General features: G+C 48.7%; 1 protein-coding gene across 1 annotated transcript in view; it reads left to right on the top strand.

Moving 5' to 3' along the window:
* Positions 1 to 1,449: 1,449 nt before the first annotated feature.
* GRK5 (G protein-coupled receptor kinase 5) overlaps positions 1,450 to 20,442 on the top strand; it is a 158,781-nt gene continuing 139,788 nt past the window's right edge. Inside the window, exon 1 of the mRNA XM_016206349.2 lies at positions 1,450 to 1,593. Coding sequence (XP_016061835.2) covers positions 1,542 to 1,593 — 52 coding nt within the window. The 5' untranslated portion in view covers positions 1,450 to 1,541. The remainder of the gene's footprint in view (positions 1,594 to 20,442) is intronic.

Raw genomic sequence — 20,442 nt, forward strand, 5'->3', positions numbered from 1 at the left:
CCCAGCCAGCTTCTGAACGGATATCCGGCCCGCAGGATGCAGAGGAGGCAAAGGACTCATTGTTCTTGGGGCCAGCGCGCCCCTCCCCCAGGCCGGAGGACACTCGTCGCAGACCCCTGGGGTGACCGAGGGCGCATTTCCCAGGAGCGGGCCTTCCGAGGAAGCGAGGCTGCGTGTTCCGAGTCTGGTGTTCTGCGCGTGCAGCAGGAAGGCGCCGAGAGCCCGAGCAGAAATGAGCCCGGACCCGGCGCGCGCGTCTCCAGCACCAGCCTGGCGCTGTTGCTCACGAGCGCGCCCGCAGCCGGCCCGGGCGGCTCCCTCTGCGTTCCCGCTCCTCTGAAGGAGTTTTGTTGCAATAGGGCTCGTTCATTTGCGAACCCCGCGTTCTAGGAGGCCGTTTATTAGCGGAACCGGCCACTTCCCACGCAGGGACCCCTGGAGTCCTGGCCAGGGGACGCCGTTCGCTTGCACCCGCGGCCGCCGGGGGGCGCTCGGGCTGCGCGGCCACCGATGCCGCCCCGCGAGCCGGTCGCCGCCGAGTCGCAGACCCTTTCGCGCCCTTGGAGGAAACAAAGTGCACCTTTGTCAGCGACTGGGCGCGTGTGCGTGTGAGACGGTGCACAGTCGCCGGCCGCCGGTGCGGGGCCTGCGGGCGCGCCTCGCTGTCTCTGGGCTGCAGCCCCCGCGTGGGCCCGGCGTGGCCCCAGAGGAAGGGGGTGCGGCGCGCGGCCGGGCCGGGCCGACCTTCCTCCGATCCCGAGTACGTCCCGAGGGTCGGCCTGACCCGCGCCCGCTCGTGCCGGGTCGCTGGCCACCGCCGTGGCCTGTGGACTTCGCTTTCCGGGCTCTCGTCAGGGCGGGAAGCGGACGAGCCGGAGCCCGGAACGTGGGCGTGCAAGTCCGGGCCCCAGGACTGAGGGTTCCGGCTCAGCCGGGCCGCCTTGGCTTCCCCTGCCGCCCCTCGCAGCGCCGCGCCCGCCTTCACACCGGGTGCGGGTCCCCGGGCGGGTCTCGGACTCCCGCAGCCGCGTGCCACCCTGGCCACGGCGCGGCGCGCGGAGAAGACTACAAGTCCCAGCAGGCCTCGCGCCGCGAGCGCGGAGGCTGTAGGCGCGGTCCGGCCTGGCGCTTGCGCATTGCAGCCGCCCGAGCCTGCTGGTACCACACCCCCGGGAGGGACGGAGGGGAGGCAGAAGCATCCGAGGCATTAAAGCATCTGAGGGAGCCGGAGGGGAGGAGAATGGAGTGACAGAGAAACGCGGAGGGTGGGGGGTGGGGGGGAGACTGTTGAGGGAGGGGGGAGGGGGGACACAGAGGGAGGAAGAAGCGGCGGCGGCGGCTCCTCTTTGCAGAGGGGAAAACTCTGAAGGATAAGAGCAGGAATAATGCGGTAGGAAAGGCGGGCTCGCGGCTCCCGGCTCCGGCTCCGGCTCCGGCAGCAGCGGCGGCAGCCCGAGCAGCGGCAGCGGCAGCAGCAGCGGCAGCACCCCCAGGCGCTGACAGCCCCGCCGGCCGGCTCCCTCGCTGAGCGCCGACTGTCAATGGAGCTGGAAAACATCGTGGCCAACACGGTCTTGCTGAAAGCCAGGGAAGGTAAGAGGCAGGGCTGCTGCGCGCCCGGCCCCTTCGCCACGGGCCAGGGTGCGGGTGTCGGGCGGCGTGTGGGCTGGGGCGTGTGCGTGCAGGATGCCCGCCGCGAGCAGGGCACCTCGGAGAGCTGCTGGGCGAACGAACGCTTCAGGTTGCCCGCCCTCGGTCTCAGAGAACCTGGACTTGGGCGGAGAAGGAGACACATCGTGGTTGCGGCGGGGGGTCGGGATGCTAACATGCCCCCTAGTTTCCTGCTCTAGCCTTGCAGGCACCTCGGCAGCTGTTGGAAAGGTCAGTTGGAAAGGCATTCATTCAGGAAGAGATGGGCAAACATGCAAATAGAATAGCTTTCCCGGCCGGCCCGGGACGGTTCTGTGAGTGTGCACTGGGGCGTGTGTGCGTGTGTGTGTGTGCGTGTGTGTGTGAGCGCGCGCGCGCCGGGGGTGGCCTCGGCCGAAGGCGAGCGTTTGCTCGCGCAGGCTGAGTTGATACAGGCTATTGCAGGAGCCCGTCGGCTGGGAATGTTTCGTAGGGAAATCCCGTCGTGTGGAAGGAAGCCTTTTAAAGGCAAAGTGAGATGTTGAGGAATTAGCCCGTTCCTAGAGTAACGGGGGGATGGTTGTACACATCACCTAGAAAATAATTCAGGATTTCACAGTTGTTGTTGTTCCCCCCCCCTCTTTTTTGGCGGGGGGGGGGAGGGAGGGGGGGGTAACGGAATTGTTTGATTTTGGCTCAGTTAAGAAAAGGAAGGTCAGCGTGCCCGTGCCTAAATGCGTTTTGAGCGCAAATCATTACCTTTCCTGCATTTAGCTGGCAGGAAATGTCTACATGGAGTGGGTAAGATCCTAACGTCAAAGCTATAAACACATGTTCTGACGCTTCCTTGAGATGGAAAAGGGAAAGAAAAGTGGCCCAGGAACTTAGGTGGCTCCTGAAGTGATTGTGTGCCTGTAAACATACCTATTTAGGAACACCTGGAATTTATGTGACGTCCCTTTGCCAAGGCTTGCGCTCTGGCGTGCAGCCTTTTCGTAAAGCGGGGAAGTGGTTTTTCCCGTCCAGGGGGGGAGTCTGTCTTTGACACCCAAGGTAGAAGGCAGCCCCAGCAAGGTCTTGACTTCAGAAGGATACTCGGGGAGCAGCCCACGAAAATGCCATACCTACTTCTTAATATTTTCATTCACCCGCTTTGATGAATGAAGGAAGGAATTTTTGGCCAGCCATAAAAACGGTTTGTGTTTATCCAGCCGGTTCCATCACCTTGCGGCTCTGTGCACCCCGTGCGGGTTGGGTGGTGCACAGCCCAGCGATTCAGCCCAGCCGGCGCTCACGTCGTAATTTCGTCGTCACTTGTCGCTCCCAAGCAGCCATCTGGAACGTTTGCTTTGAAAACCCCAGCAGAGTTTAAAATATGCAGGTCTGTTACACACACACACCCCTTCCCCAGTTGCTCAGCTTTGGTGTGCGAACAGATTTGTAAGAAAGACAACTTTTCGGGTTCTAAGGCCTGATTTCTTTCTTGTTGCCTAATCCTGAAATTTTAGCGAGCTGGAGCAAGGTTGGGGGGCTGACGGGCTCTCCCCTGGACTGGGCAGTGCGTCCCGGAGGGGAAGAAGTGGAGAAAACAGACCCCCTCTCCCCCCAGCCCCCCCGCCCCCCCCCAGCCTGTACAGCCGCCACCTGGTGGTGGGATTTGGTTGCACATCTCAGGGCTGGGGGCTCGGAAAGTTTCTGTCTCCCTCGATTCTGAAATCCTTCCCTTGGGAAACCACTGGATAGGACGGTGCTGGAGGCTTTGCAAGTTTCACTGGTTTCTCCTGTTGTCCGGGGAATTCTGCTGCCGAGATTCGCTGCTCCACACGTTCCTTTTTGCCAGGGGCATGCTTTTTCCTGCGCATTAGGTTGCTGCTTTTAAAATGTTTTGCTTGGAGTGAGCAAAGCGTTATCAATTTTCTCCCCCAAATTGGTCTCCTTAGTTTTGTGGTTTTTTCCCCCCACCGAAATGAATTCACCTCCTGATATTTTGGTTTGTCAGGTTGAGAGACTGGTGTTTTCAGAACCTTAGGGAAGAGCCCTACAGGCTGCAGGTTCATGTGGAATGACGGAATTACAGTGATTTTTAAAAAGTGCCTCACACTTCAGTGTCTTTTTAGGGTCTTTTCAGTTTTTCTTTGAGAGCTTGGTAGTCATCTCCTGGTGAGAAAATAGCTCTTGACCGTGCCTTTGAAATGGAAAGGAAATGGAGAGACTGACACATGAATGAGAAAAATTAATCACGTGGAAACTTCACTTTTAAATTTGTGTTTCTTGCCCTCTTTCTTTTGTCTAAACAGAACCTATGATTTTAAGTGCTCCATTTTCTTCTTGCTGGGTCTTTATTGAAAAATTGAGCAATATTCTAATTAGCGTGGAAGCCTATAGAAATAAAAACTATTTTTCTCTTCTCAGTTCTCATATATTTGAGGTCATTCTTTTAAATTAAGTAATTCTGCAAATAATTATATCATCCAAGTATTCAGAAATGAACGTTCTAGTCAGTTTGGTGAAATACCTAATATAAAATTTATAGTATCTTTAAAAACCTGAGCCTTCTGGAATGTTTAAAAACACTTCTTACTTGAAGATTCTTATGAATGGTTACAGATGAGAAATGTAATTGGTGAATGTGAAATTTAATTTAGCTCACTTAACAAAGTATATTGCAAACAATCTGAAATGTGGCTTTCAAGTAAAAGTCACATTTGTCCCAAACAATAGAGAAACAGGCCTTGAAGAAAGACAGACACACTTTGCAAATGCTATAAAGGAGTTTGTAGCTGTCCATGTGGGTGGATAATTCTGGGGCTTATCTTCTGTTGTTGTTATGCATTCTGAAAGGCAGGTGACTTCTAAATTCATTGTAAATTTAGATTCTTACCATAATAAAACATAAAGTAGTAGAAAATGTAGATATAGCAATAAAATAGAAAGTCTATAAGCATATTACAGTAAAAATGATTCATTTTTAGCCATTAGGAATCATAGGAAGCAAACCACACCTGTGTGACAATCATTTTGAAATAAGAAAAAGTTGAGATCTGGGTTCAAAATTTTAAACCTCCCCAATGTATTTTGTGGGCTGTTTATTTTTCTTGGTCTCGTGAAAAAACATCAACTCTGTCACTCCTACGAAGTTTAGATATCTCTCCTAAAAAGTGGTTAAGGGAAAGAAAAGAAAGAAGTTGAGACTGAATTTGTGCCAGTTTATGGAGATGAGCTAAGTGACTGCGCTCAGACGAACTCATCTATTTACGTACATTTCAGAATCTCAGAAAATTGGCAAGCGAGCTAGTGTTGGGATAATGGCCGTGAGGATTTGCAGAGTGCCTTTTTTGTTGTTGCAGTAAAGGTTTTTGTGTTTTTCTCATTCTAGATCTGTTGCTTCATCTTGAGTGAGCAGTGGTGAGAGGAAATTTTGCAGGGCTCACTTTTCCTTTCTCCACAGGCCAGCAGTAGTCATATCTGATCAATAAAGATGACAGAGGGAGTGTTGATACAGTTTCCTGAGCCTGATTCTAGCAGGCACCCAATACAGGAACTGAGACATCAGAAACATCATGACTTTGCCATTGATCACAATCGCTGAAAACCAGAATATACAAGAACCATGTCCTCTAATAACTCGGTGACTTGTTGGCTTGGTTCTTCCTGATGATCAAGATTGGGGACCTACCTGGGAGTAGGTGAAGTTGGGGGCTAGCAGAGGATAGGGAGGGAGGGCAGGAGGAGAGAGGGAACCACATCCAGCCAGTGAGGGGCAGGCTCTGCTTGGACAGACTCGCATTCCACAGCAGGGCTAAAAGCCCAACCCCCCTTCCCTCTTTCCCTTGCACCCCAAGTTCATGATGACAGACACAGAAGAGCAACAGCTTTCATCCCGGTGCAGGCAGCTCTGTGTGTGGAGGCTGCCTGCCCTTGAATGGCAATGCCATTAAATGAAATTGCCTTTTATTTTTTTCTAAGTTTCTTTTCAGTACTGACAAGTTGGAGGCAGAGAACCCAAAAGCAATGTTTTCAGAAGGCCTTGCTCTCTTACAGAAATATTTCAAGTGATGATTTTAATTAATCCGGCTGCCTGTTTTTAAAATCATCAGATAAATGCTCACAAGACTCTCATCTTTCAAGAGCTTAGCTGCTGCCTGTCAGATTCTAAACTCTAAAAAGCTTGATTCTTGCAGTGCCCAAACTAAGCCTTGTTTAAATTATGTCTTCAGAAGCTGTCAGTCTTGCTAAATGATACATTTGGGTCTGGGCTGAAGACTTCCATAATGTCCAAGTGAATTTCAGGAAAGAGCTCAACATAGGACCAAATTCACCTTTACCCAGGGCTCTTCAACCCATATGTGGGAACTTCCAGTACTCTTAAGAAACCGTCCAGGATTGCAGGCAATGTATATATTTAAATATGTTTTTATTGACTTCAGAGAGAGGAAGGGAGAGGGAGAGAGATAGAAGCATCAATGATGAGAATCACTGATCAATTGCCTCTTGCACGCCCCCTACTGGGGATCGAGCCCCAAACCTGGGTGTGTGCCCTAACCTGGAACTGAACCGGCAACCTCTTGGTTCATGGGCTGACACTCAACCTCTGAGCCACACTGGATGGACTAAACTTCAAATTAAAACAAACAAAAAAAATATTGATTTTAGAGAGAGAAGAAGGGAGAAAGAGAGAAAAAAAAACATTGAATTGCTCTTCCACCTATTTGTGCATTTATTGGTTGACCTGTGTATGTGCCCTGGCTGGAGATCGAACTCGCAACCTTGGCATATTGGGAGGATGCTCTAACCAACTGAGCTACATGGCCAAGAAAGGCTTTTTATTTTTTTTCCCCCTCCATATTTTGTTGGGAAATTTGTCTAGATTGAGCAACTGACTTTTCTGATTCAAAGTAAGTGCTTATTATGGATACATACAGAGCCCCATGTTCCTTCTTGAAACTCCTGATATGAGGCTATTTTAACTCAGTCATTTTATTAAGAAAAAAATTAAGTTGTGTGTACAGAAGGAATTAAAAAACAAAACAAAAACACACTTTTTCCATGGACTTCAAAAAGGTGCTCCAAAATGAGGGTGAAAATAGGTAAAACAGTTATGTATAAGGGTTTCCATTTCTTTTGAACAGGACAGACTGAAATAAGATCACAAAGGAAGATGTGAAAAACACACTGTTCTTGTACCCACTTTAAAATGTTTCTTTTTAAAAACTGTTTCCTGTGGGGTTGAAACATTTTAAGGATAGCCCAGTTAGAGCACTCTTAGGAAGCAACATTAGCATTTGAAACAATGAAACAGATTGTTGCTAGTCTCTGGTGTCTAATGCAGGGAACTCTTATTTGAAATTGTTTCAAAGAATCAACTAGTAACATCTTTTTGACAAATCAGTAATAAATTAGCCTAATTTCCACAGGGCCTGCCTTGCCTCCAGGAATTTGTAATCTGGAGTATCAATATATCTATTTAAAAGGCAATGATTAAATGAATCTCAAAGGACAACTTTGGGGGCCTGTACACAAAGCAGAAGACACAAACAGACAGGGACATTTCTGTGTCATGTGGCGGAGGCCCACGGGACAGTCAGGGCTGTGATGCCCCAAGCCTTCTCAGCCAGTCTACCAGTGTGCCCTCCACAGGTGGGGAAACTGAGATTAAAGAGAGAGAATCCCTTGTCCAAGGTCACTTGAATTGTGGACTTTGTGAAGCACCCTCCAAAGTCCTTTAAATATTCCAAAATATGTCTTTCCTCCTTCCCTGTAATATTGTAAGCCAAACCCAAACCCATTTTCCAGGGCGGTATGGTTTCTAAATCTAAGCCCCCTTGAGGTTGCAGCTGTGAAAGAGAAAGAGGGTCTCTGGCCCATTTCCTGGAGAAAGGGGCAGTGCAGGAATATAATTTTCCTTCCAGACCCTGCTTTCCTCTAAGTGCCCATGTGAGAGCAGCTGGATCAAGTATTCCTACTAGGTTGTGAATGACTGCTAGGTGAATCCTCTTAGTAGGCGTTTCCACTTTAAAAGTAGAACTAGCTATCAACTAGAAGGAATCTGTGGCTGAGGAGGGGGACCATATATACTATTCATACACGCCTGCACACATGAGTGCGCACGTCCAGGGCAGTGATCCTTTCTGGAGCCCCATGTACCTGTGTTCTTTTACCCACAGCTCCCACATCCTTCCCGCACACACACCATCGTATCGGAGAGCAAGGTCAGCCTCTTGGCATCCTTCCTTCTAACTGGGTTTGGAGAGAATCCTGATTAGCCAAAGAATTGCCCCTGAGGGACAGGTGTCAAAGCAGATGGGTGGTGGTGGGGACATGCCATTGGCCGTGGCCTTACCTCCCGTTCCTTGTCTGAGCCAAGGGCAGGCCAGTTCCTGCTGGCATTGGTTTTCCAAGTGCAGGTCACATCTTCCCAAGGCCTCTTCCCGGGGACTTGCCACCCCTAGGGAGATCCTTGTCATCAGGCCCCTCTGCCTGGTGGTCGCACCTTAGGTGTGTACCCATGTCTGTGCTGCTTTCTTTACCTAAAGAGATAGGGGCTGGGGGGCAGGTGGGGAGAAACCCACCCGAGCGGTTCCTCTGCCAGCTCGCAGGGCATCCCGCCTCTCTCCCAAAGAGGACGTGTGCAGCGGCCGTTTTCTCCCCAGAAGCACTCTCAGGCTGACTCTTCTCTTTTTTCCGGTGGAAACCTTATGGATGCTTCCATTTAGAAACCCTATCGGAGTGTGTGTGTGTGTGAAGGCAAGAGAGTCTCAAGAACCACTGACTTGCCTGGCTGGTGTGGCTCAGCGGTTGAGCGTCGACCTAGGATCCAGGCGATCGCGGTTCGATTCCCGGTCAGGGCACGTGCCCGGGTTGCGGGCTTGATCCCTAGTCGGCGGCGTGCAGGAGGCGGCCGATGAATGACTCTCTCATCATTGATGTTTCTCTCTCTCCCCCTCTCCCTTCCTCTCTCTGAAATCAATAAAGAGATGTTTAAAAAAAAAAAAAAAAAAGAACCACAGACTTCCTTGGGGGTCGCTGTCAAACTTGAGCTGCTGGAGAGGAGGCAGCATGTCCCCGCCTGGTAATGAGGGGACGGAAGTCAAGCCTTTGATCTGCTCCTGCAGAGAAGGTGAAGCCCTGAACTTAACCGCTTCGGGAGGAAGAGGGGTGAGGGATAGAATTACCCAACTACAGGCTAGAGAGAAGCCAGTCAGTGTAATTGGTCTGCGCATCTGATAAAAGGTCCTGTGAAACCTCATTTGAAAATGGAATTCCATCTTGGCATGGGCCTGAGCACTTGTGAAATGGAAACAAGCTGGGGGAGGCTCAGCAAGTGGCCCAGGAGAAACGGCCTGGTGTGAACGTCCACGCACTCAGGGAGAGCTCCTTGGGATGCTCAGAGAGCGTCCCACGGCCCCGCGACCGGGAGCTCAAGCTCTAGGAAAAATAGGGTGCGGGGTGGGGCAGAGAATTGGGCTGCTGACTTGAATGGCAAAGGGCGTCTGAAGACCCAGCTTTCCTCAAGCGCAGTGCCATTGTGGGTTGATGCCTCTGAGTTTGCAGTCGCAGGTGAGGAAGGGTGTCCATCAGATGAGTGGAACATAGTAGGTGTTCAACAAACGTTCCCAGAAAGGATTGACTGATGCTACATCTGAGTTACATGGGAGGCAGAGAAAGTAAAGAGCCTCAAGAAATGGTCCTGATGTCACAGTAGAGGGTAAATTAGGAAATGATTCAACATGGTTGGGAAAGATTAACAGAGGGTATAGGGCAAATTGGAAAATGTTTTCCAAACGTTTATCTTAACTGTGAAAAATGCCTGGCAAACTCCCCCACCCCCATCCCCAGTTTGGAAGTGGTTTGTTTTACTTGTTTTGGAAGAAGTAAATATTTGCATTAGACCAAACATTTGGGGCAGTTCTCCCCAATTCTGAGGCTCTGTGTGTGTCGGAGGAGATGCTTCAGGCTGTAAGACTCATACCTTTTTTGGCTAAATCGAAGGTAGCTCAGGACGCAGTCTTCACATGCATTTCACGTCTCTACCAGGACAAGGCTGAGAAAATGGAAAGAAAATCGGAAGCCAAACCAGTGATCCCTCCAGACCTAGGAGTGGCTGATGACCTGGCATTCAAGGGATGTAATCGTTATAGAAAAATTGCCTTTCTGCTCATGGGCAAGGAGGCTGGATCCAATTAAGACAAAGAAAACGTATGGTAACGCGGAGGAGAAATTTCTAAACAGTCGATTCTGTAATCCTCTCTGAAGAGGAGAGGCCAGCATGACTGGGCTTTATGGGCGATGCCAAACCCTGCGATATATAATAATTAGGAACCACTGGTTATTTTGCCGCACACTCATTTTCCAAACCACTAACCATTGCTTGGGATGGAATGCACTGGGCCTAGATATTTGCCCCAGATGTCTTCCCATCAGTAGTATCCAATTAGAGGGATTTTAAAAATTAAAGCTTAATTCTCTATAACATATAGCAGAATATAAATTTAAAAAGGACCGACCTGATTTCTTTGACGGGTCATGGGTTACCAGGGTGAGAGTTAGGCTTTGGGTGCACGTCCAGGACGCGTCTCGGTTTGCATTCTGGTAGCTGTCGGGCGACTAATTGTTTTATATCGTGGTGCCTGGTGTTTTCTCGAGTCTCTTCGGCAGCTTACAAACATGTCGGGAATGATGGAGAGGGGTGAGGACTTGAGAGGCCCAGTCAGAGTCGAGTTCCTGGGCAAGCGCTAGACGTGAACCTGTGCCTGCTTATAATTTTCTCTCACCCAGGGTGGGCCTTTGTATGTGTGCCCTAAATACCTGCCTTAAGTACGAGAATGGGGGGTTTCACGGGAGCCGAATTCAGGTGGAATAGCCCTGCGCTGGCTTTGCGTCTTCCCCAGTGTCATGAATCCAGTGTTTAGTTAGCGCTCACTGTGTGCTTGGTAGCATGCTAGGCTCTGAAAAGAGGATCGGGCGAGCAATGGAGCCTCCCATCTTCTTTCTAAAAGAATCATTTAGAAAGTATAAAGTCCTTTGCGTCCATTGTTTTAGTTGATCTTGATACTCCTGGGAGGTATGTTTTATTCTTACTCATTCTTAGAGATGAGCAATCGGACAGTCAGAGGTTAACGACTTACCCTAAAACACCCTGCTAGTCCCAGAGCCAGGCCCCAGCGACAAGCTCAGCCGTCTGACACTCTTTCCTGCTTGTCAGGGCCGCTTCCCTTAGTAATCTTGCCCGTCACTGGGCACGTCCATACTAACATACGTGACCGAGATGTCTGAAAAAGAACCCAGCGCCCAGCTGTGACTCACAGTTAACTAGGAGCCATTCTAATTTTTAAGATTAAAAAAACCTGCAGAGGCATTGCTTGCTAAAGAAAATTCAATCAGCAGTAGAAAACATCAAGAAGAAAGCAAAGATCTCTCTCCTCCTGTGTGCTCTGCTGCAGTTTCAACCCTGAAAGATGGTTGCCTTTAGCACTTAGGTGGGCATTTTCCCAGATCTCTATGTGTATGCGTGCATTTTCCCAGATCTCTATGCATGCATTTTCCCAGATCTCTGTGTGCATGCGTGCATGAACGTGCAGAGGCATTTTGCACACATGGGATCTTAGCATTCACGCTGTCCCACGGCTGTCTTCAGTCAACAATACGTCGTAGAGCCTTCCTGGATCTGTGTTTATAGTTTCCCATGAAATGGATGGGTGTCAGGAAAAATTGTGAAAGACTTTGGAAGCGGAGTGTCATTCAGATGGAATGCCACGTGCTTTCTCGCAGACCCTGAGGGCTTGTTCTGAAGGGGTCTGTGTCCTTGATTGCCTTACCCTAGTTTAATAATATACTCAACCAAACCCCTACAGAGTGAGCCCGCTAGGGTCTCCAGTCTTTAAGTGTATTGTAAACAGTGTAGGAACATCCGACCCATCGTATAACATCTTTATACATTTATTTAAAGACTTTAAGTTTGTTTCCAATGGTAGTATCTGTTTAATAGCATTCTCCCCTTCCTCTCCCCCACCCCCCTTTGGGAAGATTAGCGATGATTTCTGAAATGGAATTGTGACCCTAGAGATGTATGAAGTCCATCTTCTTATGAGAAAGTCACACGATACACATGAGGTCATGACCTTTTTGAAACCTTTGGGATTTGACCCCCCTTCTCCCCCAGGGTTCAGTCGTTTTTTTCTATGGTATTCAAAGTTTGGATTAGGGAAATCAAGTTCAGTCAGGGACTTCCCGTGGCGATGACAGTGTAATTGCCCCTGGGTTTTGAATGTGTAAATTGTCAGGGAACCAGCCCCACAGCTCTGTAAAGGTGGCCCAGGCTTTCTCTCCTTTGATCACCACCACAGCCCAGACTTGGCAGCTCTGCCTGTTATTATTTCAGTTTCAGAAAGAAGGAAGTCAAGCACAGAGAGGTGGCGCGGTTCTCCAAGGTCACACAGCAAGGACCCTGTGCTCCCCCACCCTCCTCTAGTGCCGCCCCGTTGCCTCTTTTCCCATCGGTAAGGACTTTCACATTTGCTTGTACATTGCGACCCTAGGGTGGCACTGGTCACCCGGAGATGGCGGGCCTGTGAATGCATCTTGGGGAAGGGGTGCCCTTCCCATGCTGGTTTCAGGCAAGGCTTTTGCTCCTGTCTTTTATCTGGCACAGCGGTCCCCTCTGCAGGAGTCTGTGGGTCTTCCGTCAGTAACTGCTTTGACTGAAGGTTTGCATGTGATTTACCTACATGAGTGTCCGGGAGCCCTTCTGAGAATCAATAGCTCAAATAAAAACAGTAGGGTACAAAACAAGCCCCCGGCCCTGCCTCCCACTGTCCCCCTCTGAGAGAAGCTGGGCATGAGGCCACAGCCCAGAGCCGGGGTCCCCACTGTTTTGTAGTGTAGGAGGAGGGAGTGGCATTTTCTTCCTGGAAGCACTGGGAGCTGTGCTGGCTTGTGCTCGCTGGCTCACAGCTGCCTGGAAGCAGCGGGGAAGCCAGACGGAGAAAGGCTGCCCATTAATTGGATGATTAGTCTGAACATGGCTGTGGGCTCCCTGTCATCTCAGCGTGCGGGAACGAGCTGCGCCACCCCAAAGTCAGCTCCTTCTCCAGAGAAGGAGTCCGAGGACCAAAGGAAGCCCACGTGGGCGGCAGAGTGCAGGGATGGAGCAGAAGCAGTCTTTAGAGCAGGACGGTCCCAGGCCTGGATCTTCCTCCCAGCAGCTCCGCAGCTCTGTTACTGGTTCCATACTGCATTTGTTTTCTAGAGCTACCTAGGGCTGCAGCTGAGAGCCACAGAAATGTATGTCTCATAGTTCTGGAGGCCAGAAGTCTGAATCCAAGTGTGCACAGGCCACCCTGCCTCTGAAGGTGCTGGGTGTATCTGTCCCAGGCCCTCTCCTTGCCTCGGGTGTTCCTCGGCTCACAGATGTCTGTCTTCTCCCTCTGCCTCTTCCCACAGTCTCCCCTCTCTGCGTGTCTGTCACTGTGTCCAAATTTCTCCCCTTTAGGACACAGTCATGTTGGATAGGGGCCCACCCTCATGACCTCATTTCAACTTAATCACCTCTGCAAAGACCTTTTTCCAAATAAGGCCCCATTCTGAGGTGCTGAGGGTGAGGGCTTCAACATAATTATATTTGGGGACACAATTCAACTCCTAACACAAAGCCCTGGCTGTGATGTTCTCAATCTGAAGCTCATGGGTAGCACCTGGGGATCTATATTTTAAAAATGCCCCACGATCAGCCAGGCGTGGGACCTGCTGCTCTAAAGATTTTCTGGATTTCTGACTCTCTTCCAAGAGGATCTTGGAGACTCTGCTCCAACCTGGCTCCCCAAGCAGGACCCTCTGCAGCTTCCTTGGTGGTTGGTTTCTGCCCTTTGCTCAAATCTTCCTAGTGTTGGGAACTCCCCAAGGGCTGGGACTAGGATTTTTTTTCTTTCTTTGTATCTCCCTGGGCCTCACCACATGCTAATGGTAAACTCACATCTGTAGGCCAAGCCCAGGTATGCCTGGAGCAGTACTCACCCATTGGGTGCTGGCTCTGCTCTTTGGAGGCATCAGGAATAAATATACCTCCCTTTGCTGAGGGGTCCTTCTAATATTAGAAGACAACTGTGATACTGTAGAACTGAACTGGAACCCTGGCCTCATTGCACATCACATTTGAGTAACAGACACATTCAACCAAGGGCTGGAATCTGTTAGCAAATGAGAATGTTGTGCTTCAGGACATAGCCGGTTAATAACTTCCCAGAGGTGGGGGCAAGACACCCACTTCTTTTTCTTTTCAAGGTAATAGGATATCTTATCTTGCTGTTAAATGCACTGAGCCAAGATGTGTCAATTCCCATTGAAAGCTCTATTAATGCCTCTAGTGGAAAGGTTGCAGGGGAAGGGAAAAGGTGCCACCAACATGCTGTGTGAGCTTAGGTACATTACTTGACCTCTCTGAGCCAAACTTTTCTCAGCTGTATAAAGGTGTACCTTGGCCAAGGGGATTTCTGGAGCTCTTCACCCTTCAGATCTTGAGAATTTGCTGGTGCATTTTCCACTGATAGTAACTCAACTGTGGGTGCTTTATAATAAGATTTGATGGTAATTTGAAGAGCAGGCATTACACATTAAAATGAAAATTACCCCAAGGAAAGAATTAGAACTGGGAGGGGTTACATGTGTAATAGAAACAAACAGGAAAGAACCTCGCCGCTGCTAATTTAACCGATGCCTGCAATCTAAGAAAGGCAAATTCATGATTCTAGTATTTTCTTTAGTGGATTATAGAAAGGAAAATTAAATCAAAAGTCAAAAATAAACAGTTTGATTGTTCTGCACTGTATTATCTTAATAAACAGCCTTCCTGGAAAGTTTAAAAATACACAGTGCTCTGTTGGCCAAAGAAAACAATATCAATATTGTTGAGAAAATGTAAGAATTTTCCATCTAGACATGAGTGAGGGGAAACTTTGTCATGGGGACCTGGAGGCATCCCACAAGGAGTTAGAGATTGATAAGCATTCCCAACTTTTCAGGGCTTGGGATTGGGGACAGCTGTGCCCCCAGGGAATGGAATGGGCCCTGATGGCATTCTTGAGGGCTCCTGGCGAATCCTGACCTGCTTCTTCATTCTCCAGCAACTTCATTCGTTTGGCCTAGGTGTCCGCCTTATCTCAACTGTGACACAGGTTTCACAGGCCAGGATAATGCTAAAGGGATTGGTGATTCTTTTCTGCTCAGGTTTTCTACCGCTGGAAGTGGTGAAAGGTGGAGACTGGTGGTTTTGATTCTGTTCTTGCTTTGCTGCTCCTTTGTCTGATGTCCCAAGGCCAGTGACTTAGTCTCTCTGTGTCTTTACCATCACCTGGGGACAATGCCCTAATGATTATAGAGCCCAAGTAAAGAATAGGAATGAAATAGAAAGTCTAGATACACATCCCCAAGTGTATGTAAAAAAATTAGTATGTAGTAAAGGAAGCATTTCAGATCAGTGGGAAAAGAATGGCTTACTTAGGAGGTGGTGTTGAATCCTTGGGAAATATATAGTGTTAGATTTATTATACTAACAACAAAAATAGTCATTGAAGATTTAGAGTTTTAAAAGTTAAACTATAAACATTCTAGAAGAAAATGTAGGTGACTGTTCCTTACAGTTTGGGGGTGCAGTCATACAAAAAAAGATTGATGTATTTGACAGTGCCAATAAAAGAGGTCTCTGGGAAAAGAGGCCATAACAAAAGTTAAGAGTCAGTGATGAGCTGGGAAAATAGCCTCAACATATAAGATACTCTCGTAAAAGTCAATCAGAAACAGGAGACACCCAGTGGAGAAGTGAACAAAGAGCGTGAAGAGGTAATTCACCAAAGAAGAAAGAGCTGGTAAAGAGGGTGTATTAATTAGGCAGGAGTCTTGGTTGCAAGTGACAGAAATTCAATCTCGAGGAGTATAGACATATGAGAACTCACCTGGGAGGAGACTGGGAGACTTGCATGTCACAAGGAGGGAGAGAAGTGAGGGACCAGGATGGCCTCGGAACCCTTGTAAGCTGGAACTTGAACCCACCAGCACCCTCCATTGCCCTCATCGGCTTCTCTCGATGTACCGACGTCATATTTTCTCACTGTCTTTTTCCATATGATGGAGAAATGTTCATAGTTTCATATCTTACAGCTTCCGCCAATGGAGAGAAGACTGGTATTTCCCTCCCCAATTCTGCTTTGGTAAATCCTAGGCGGCGACCCCCTTGGCCTGTCTTGCGTCAGTGGATCACTCTGGGACAATTACCATGGATTGCAGGCATCAACGCTTAGATTCTCAGATTGCAGGTCATAGGGGTGAAGTTATAACAACTTGGGGGCTCCGGTTACAGCCAGAGAGTCGGGGGGGGGGGGGTAGTAAGTGAGGAAGTAGTTTCTAGGGGGAAAAAGAGTGTGCTGGTCAGACAGGCAGTAAATAGGGATCACTATTCATGAAAAGATGCTCAATCTCACTAGTACGCAGAATCTTATATATGCAAAATCTTAGACTGGCAAAAATTTAAACATTGATAAGGCCTGGTTAAGGTAGAGTGGATAAGTAAGTTCTTTCAAGGTGGCTCAGTCAGTTGGAGCATCGTCCTGGATGCCAAAAGGTTGAGGGTTCGATTCCTGGTCAGGGCACATACCTAGGTTGGGGGTCTGAACCCCAGTCGGGGTGCATACGGGAGGCAACCAGTCGATGTTTCCCTCTCACATCAATGTTCTCCCCCCCTTCCTCTCTCTCTAAAAAATTAAAATAAAATAAACATAGTCTCAGGTAAGGATTAAAACAACAACAACATGTTATACTCTCATTGCTGATAGGAGTGTAAATTGATAAGTCTTTCTCAAGGACTGTTTGGCAATAGATGCATCAAAATGCTTAAAATTGTGTAACCCTTAGCTTTAGAAATGGAATTTCTAAGATTTTACTTGAAGGAAAAATCAGGGTTCTAATGATTTGCAGGAGGTTGTTTAGAAAGTGTTTATAATAGAATTGGAAATAATTTCAGCAACCCTAAGTAGAGGATTGAGAAAATGAATTTTGGCATGTTCAAATAAAGGACTCATATAGCCATTAAGAATTATGGCAATCTATTCTTATTGACACAGAGAGAGGCTCATAATGTAGTGAACAGAGGTTAGGAAAACTTGGATTTTGTTCAGTGAGCATACATTACACTTAGAATTAGTAAAACAAACATTATTATTTGGGGTGTGTGTGCAGATGACAATGTGTGCCATATAAATATAAGGCCACTTGGTGGGACCATAAAGAAATAAAATCCTTTAAAAACAATAAACATGCCAAGCCCTCTGGACCTTACCAAGGGCTGTCCTTCTTAGCATTTCACCTTGGGAAGTCATAAGATTATTCCAGCCACCTTGCCTAAAAGATTCCTGAAACTTCTCCCTGGACCCATTCCTTGACTGACTAGCTTGACTGAACCTGTGTCACAAGCGCCTTAGTGTGTCTAGCACACTTTTTGGACTCTGCTAGATGGTGACCCACCTTTGTCTTTTAAGTATGGATTTGGTTTTTGGGAAAAGCCTGCATTCCTTTATTGCCAGGTTTGGGGCATAACGCAGGCAACCCCTCTGGATGGCAGTTTTGAAGGTGGGGAGTGGGGGATGAGCGGAGAATGGTGCCCTGGGCGTGCGGGCGCTGGGTGTTGGATTTTACAGTGACCACCGTCATTCTTTTATTTTATCTTATTTTCATGTGATGGCGGGAGGTGAGCACTTTGATTCTTGTTTGACAAGCTGGGGAATTGAAGAGAGAGACACTGTGAGTGTCTGGAATCCTAAAACCAGGGATGTGCCCAGTGGGGACTGGATCCCTGTCAGCTCTGCCTGGTGAACTAATGACCCACTAAGGAGCAGGAACACTGTGGGATGTACGAAATCAGAGTCGGTTTCACCGATACGACTCGAACGCTCCCGGGTCTAGTTGGGGGAAGGACAGGTACATGGCCAACTACGTCACAATGTAGAATGTAAGTACAAAGGCAGTCTCGATGGGGTTGGGGCGTCAGTAAAGGCTCCACAGAGCGATGTCACGTGGGCTGGGCCTCAAAGGCTGGTGACCGACAGTGTGAAGCCACTGTGAACAGAGCCCTTACCGGGCGCCAGGCCCTGTGCGGAGAACTCCCTAGAGATGTCGTTTTCACTACAATCCAGTGAGTTACGTATCATCATTTGCACATGATAAATCCGACAGAGAGGCTAGTGTACTTCTCTGAGGTTGTGTAGCAGCTAAGTGTTGGAGCTTGGATTTGATCCTCAAGCCAGAGTTAGGGGGGAGAATTCCACCTCGTGAGGCTCCAGGGTAGAGTGCTGTGGAGACAGTGGTCCCCGGCAGTGGGGAGGGCAGAGCCAAGTGGTGGTGACCGGGGTGACTGAGTGTGAGGTGATGTTTGCCTGGAGTGTGGAGTAGTTGCAGGGAAACAGGTGGCAGGAAGGCTGGAGAAGGGGACTGTCATGTGGGGAGGTCTCTGAATGACAGGCTGAGAAGTCAGGAGTTAAATTTTTAGGCAAAATGGGGCCACTGCGCATTTGTGAGCAGTGGAGCTGATACTGGCTGAGTTAGAAGACGCTGGATCCGGTAGCAAGGCTGTGAGGCTACACGAGCCGTAGTTCTGAGACGTATGGGCTAGGTGGCCAGGGTCCTGCAAAAAAAAGGGGGTGGGTAGAAGCAGATCCGGTGGGGAGGCCGAGTCTATAGTACTTGGCACCTGATGGGACATGGAGGTGTGTGGGAGGGCAAAACTATGAAGACTGAACGCAGGTGACACTGCAGGCAGCTGGGAGGTGCTGCTGGTGATGGGAAAAGGTGTAGGTGCGGTTGGGCCTCGCTGGCCGGAGGAATGGCCGGCACTGACCTCAGGCTGTTGTGAGCCGAGCCTCCCGTCGGAGGTGAGCCCTTGGGAGGTGCCTGCAGGGCAGCAGCTTTGAAGAACGTGGGAGCAGATGCCTCCGCCGGTGTTCCCTGCCAGGCACCCACTTCCTCTCGCTCTGGCAACAGCACCTCCCTTTTCCTTGGAGGACCCCCGGCCCCACCCTGGCCGAGCAGAGCGCCGCTTCTCTCTTCGCCCTCAGGGCCCAGGCCAGGGGTGAGGATGTGGTTCAGGGTCCAGAAGGGACTGCTCAGCTGCTGCTGGGGCTGCCGGGCTGGTGGGAGGGGAGCCTGGAAAGGCTGGTGGCTGCTGCCAGAAGCTGCCTGAGCGTAAAGGCAACGTGGGAGACAGAGTCCTCATCATTGTTTGTTGTGGCCTCCAGCCGTCCTGGGAGCCAGATGTACAGCCCCCACCCCTTCCTGTTTAGGTAAACCAAGACTTGACACTTACAGTCAGAGGATGCTGACTCACTCAGGCTTAGAAGCTGTGTCTTTAGGTGATACCTGCCTTAAAGGGCCCAAGAAGCAGGCCTGGAGACAGGGAGGCTGAGTGAGCATTTATTCCAGACTTTGCCGGAACTCAGAGGCAGGTGCATTTGGTGTTTGCTGCAAACAATACAATCCCCAACCTGGCTGCCCTTGACTCCAGTTATAGCAAAAAAAAAATAAAAATCAGGAAACAGGTAAACAAACATGCTGGTCACCATGGATATGTGAACCCATGGTGTTGGGGACAATAGCTGTGTGTCAGTCCGGAAGTGGAGGCTGGCTGCACAGACCTTAGTTATATCCCAAATCTGTTTCCTTGCGGGGGCCTGGACACGTCTATAAATTCATTTATAGCCAGCTCTTCCCGGAGAGGGTAACACCTCCTATAAGCCTTGGTTTCATCATCATTAAAATAGTTGTAAACTTAATACAGTGCTTATGCTTCATAGGGCACTCTTTACAACTGCCCTTTAAGGTACATACTGGGATATTTTTATCCCAGTTCCACAGATGAGAAAATGGAGGCTCAGAGAGATTCCCTGACTTGCCCAAGGTCATAGTTATTAATGGAAAAGTCAGGATTTGAACCCAGGCCCCAGCATTGGTGCCCTTTCAATCACCATGTTTCACTGCCTCACACTGGTGTTGAAAAAATATTAGTAAAAGTAGCTAATACTTACTGTACATGTCTTATTTCATTGAGTCCCTACCACGGATCAATGAAGTAGGTATAACTGGTTAATCCCATTTTATAAATGAAGAAACTGAGGCACAGAGGACTTAGGAATTCTGCCCAAGTCCTACAGTCAGTAGGAGGTAGAAATATATTTTGAGGTTGTTTTTTCAGATGGACTTGAAATGCCGATGTGCCTTAAATTTAATTTGAGAGCCCAGGATGGGTGATAACTGTAATTTCAAAATCTGTTTTTTGTCAATTACGATGTTCTTCATGCAAAGATTTATATTAAAGAAACAGATAAGGAGAGCAAAGAATGTGGACAGAGAGTAATAGCAACCTGATTTGTCTGTTATCGTTGGAAAACTGTACCCTGGATTTTACTAAGATGTGAGTAATTAGAAAATGGTAAAGCCAGAGAGTAAGGCTTAAAAACAAAATCACACCATTAGGTTTACGTAAATTAGCTCCTTGGTGGAGAAGAAACCCCACTGTACTACTGTTTGTGGGCTGGTTGGATGGTACAGATGCTGTGGAGTGGGAGTGTGTGACAATTTTACTTTTAGCGAGGGCCCATTACAAGACACATTTGGGCTGCTCAAACTCCCCCAAATTCTTGAATTGGTTCAATAACAAAAAGCATGAATCATTTTAATGTGAAGGTGTAGGGACTGCTTGAATAATTTCTGACTTTTCTTTTCTTTTTGAAAATGTGTTATACTTAGGACTTACTGTTAGGAAAAAAGGTGGATCTGGAG

Source organism: Miniopterus natalensis, chromosome 14 (genome assembly GCF_054644295.1).
Source record: "Miniopterus natalensis isolate mMinNat1 chromosome 14, mMinNat1.hap1, whole genome shotgun sequence".
Taxonomy (NCBI): domain Eukaryota; kingdom Metazoa; phylum Chordata; class Mammalia; order Chiroptera; family Miniopteridae; genus Miniopterus; species Miniopterus natalensis.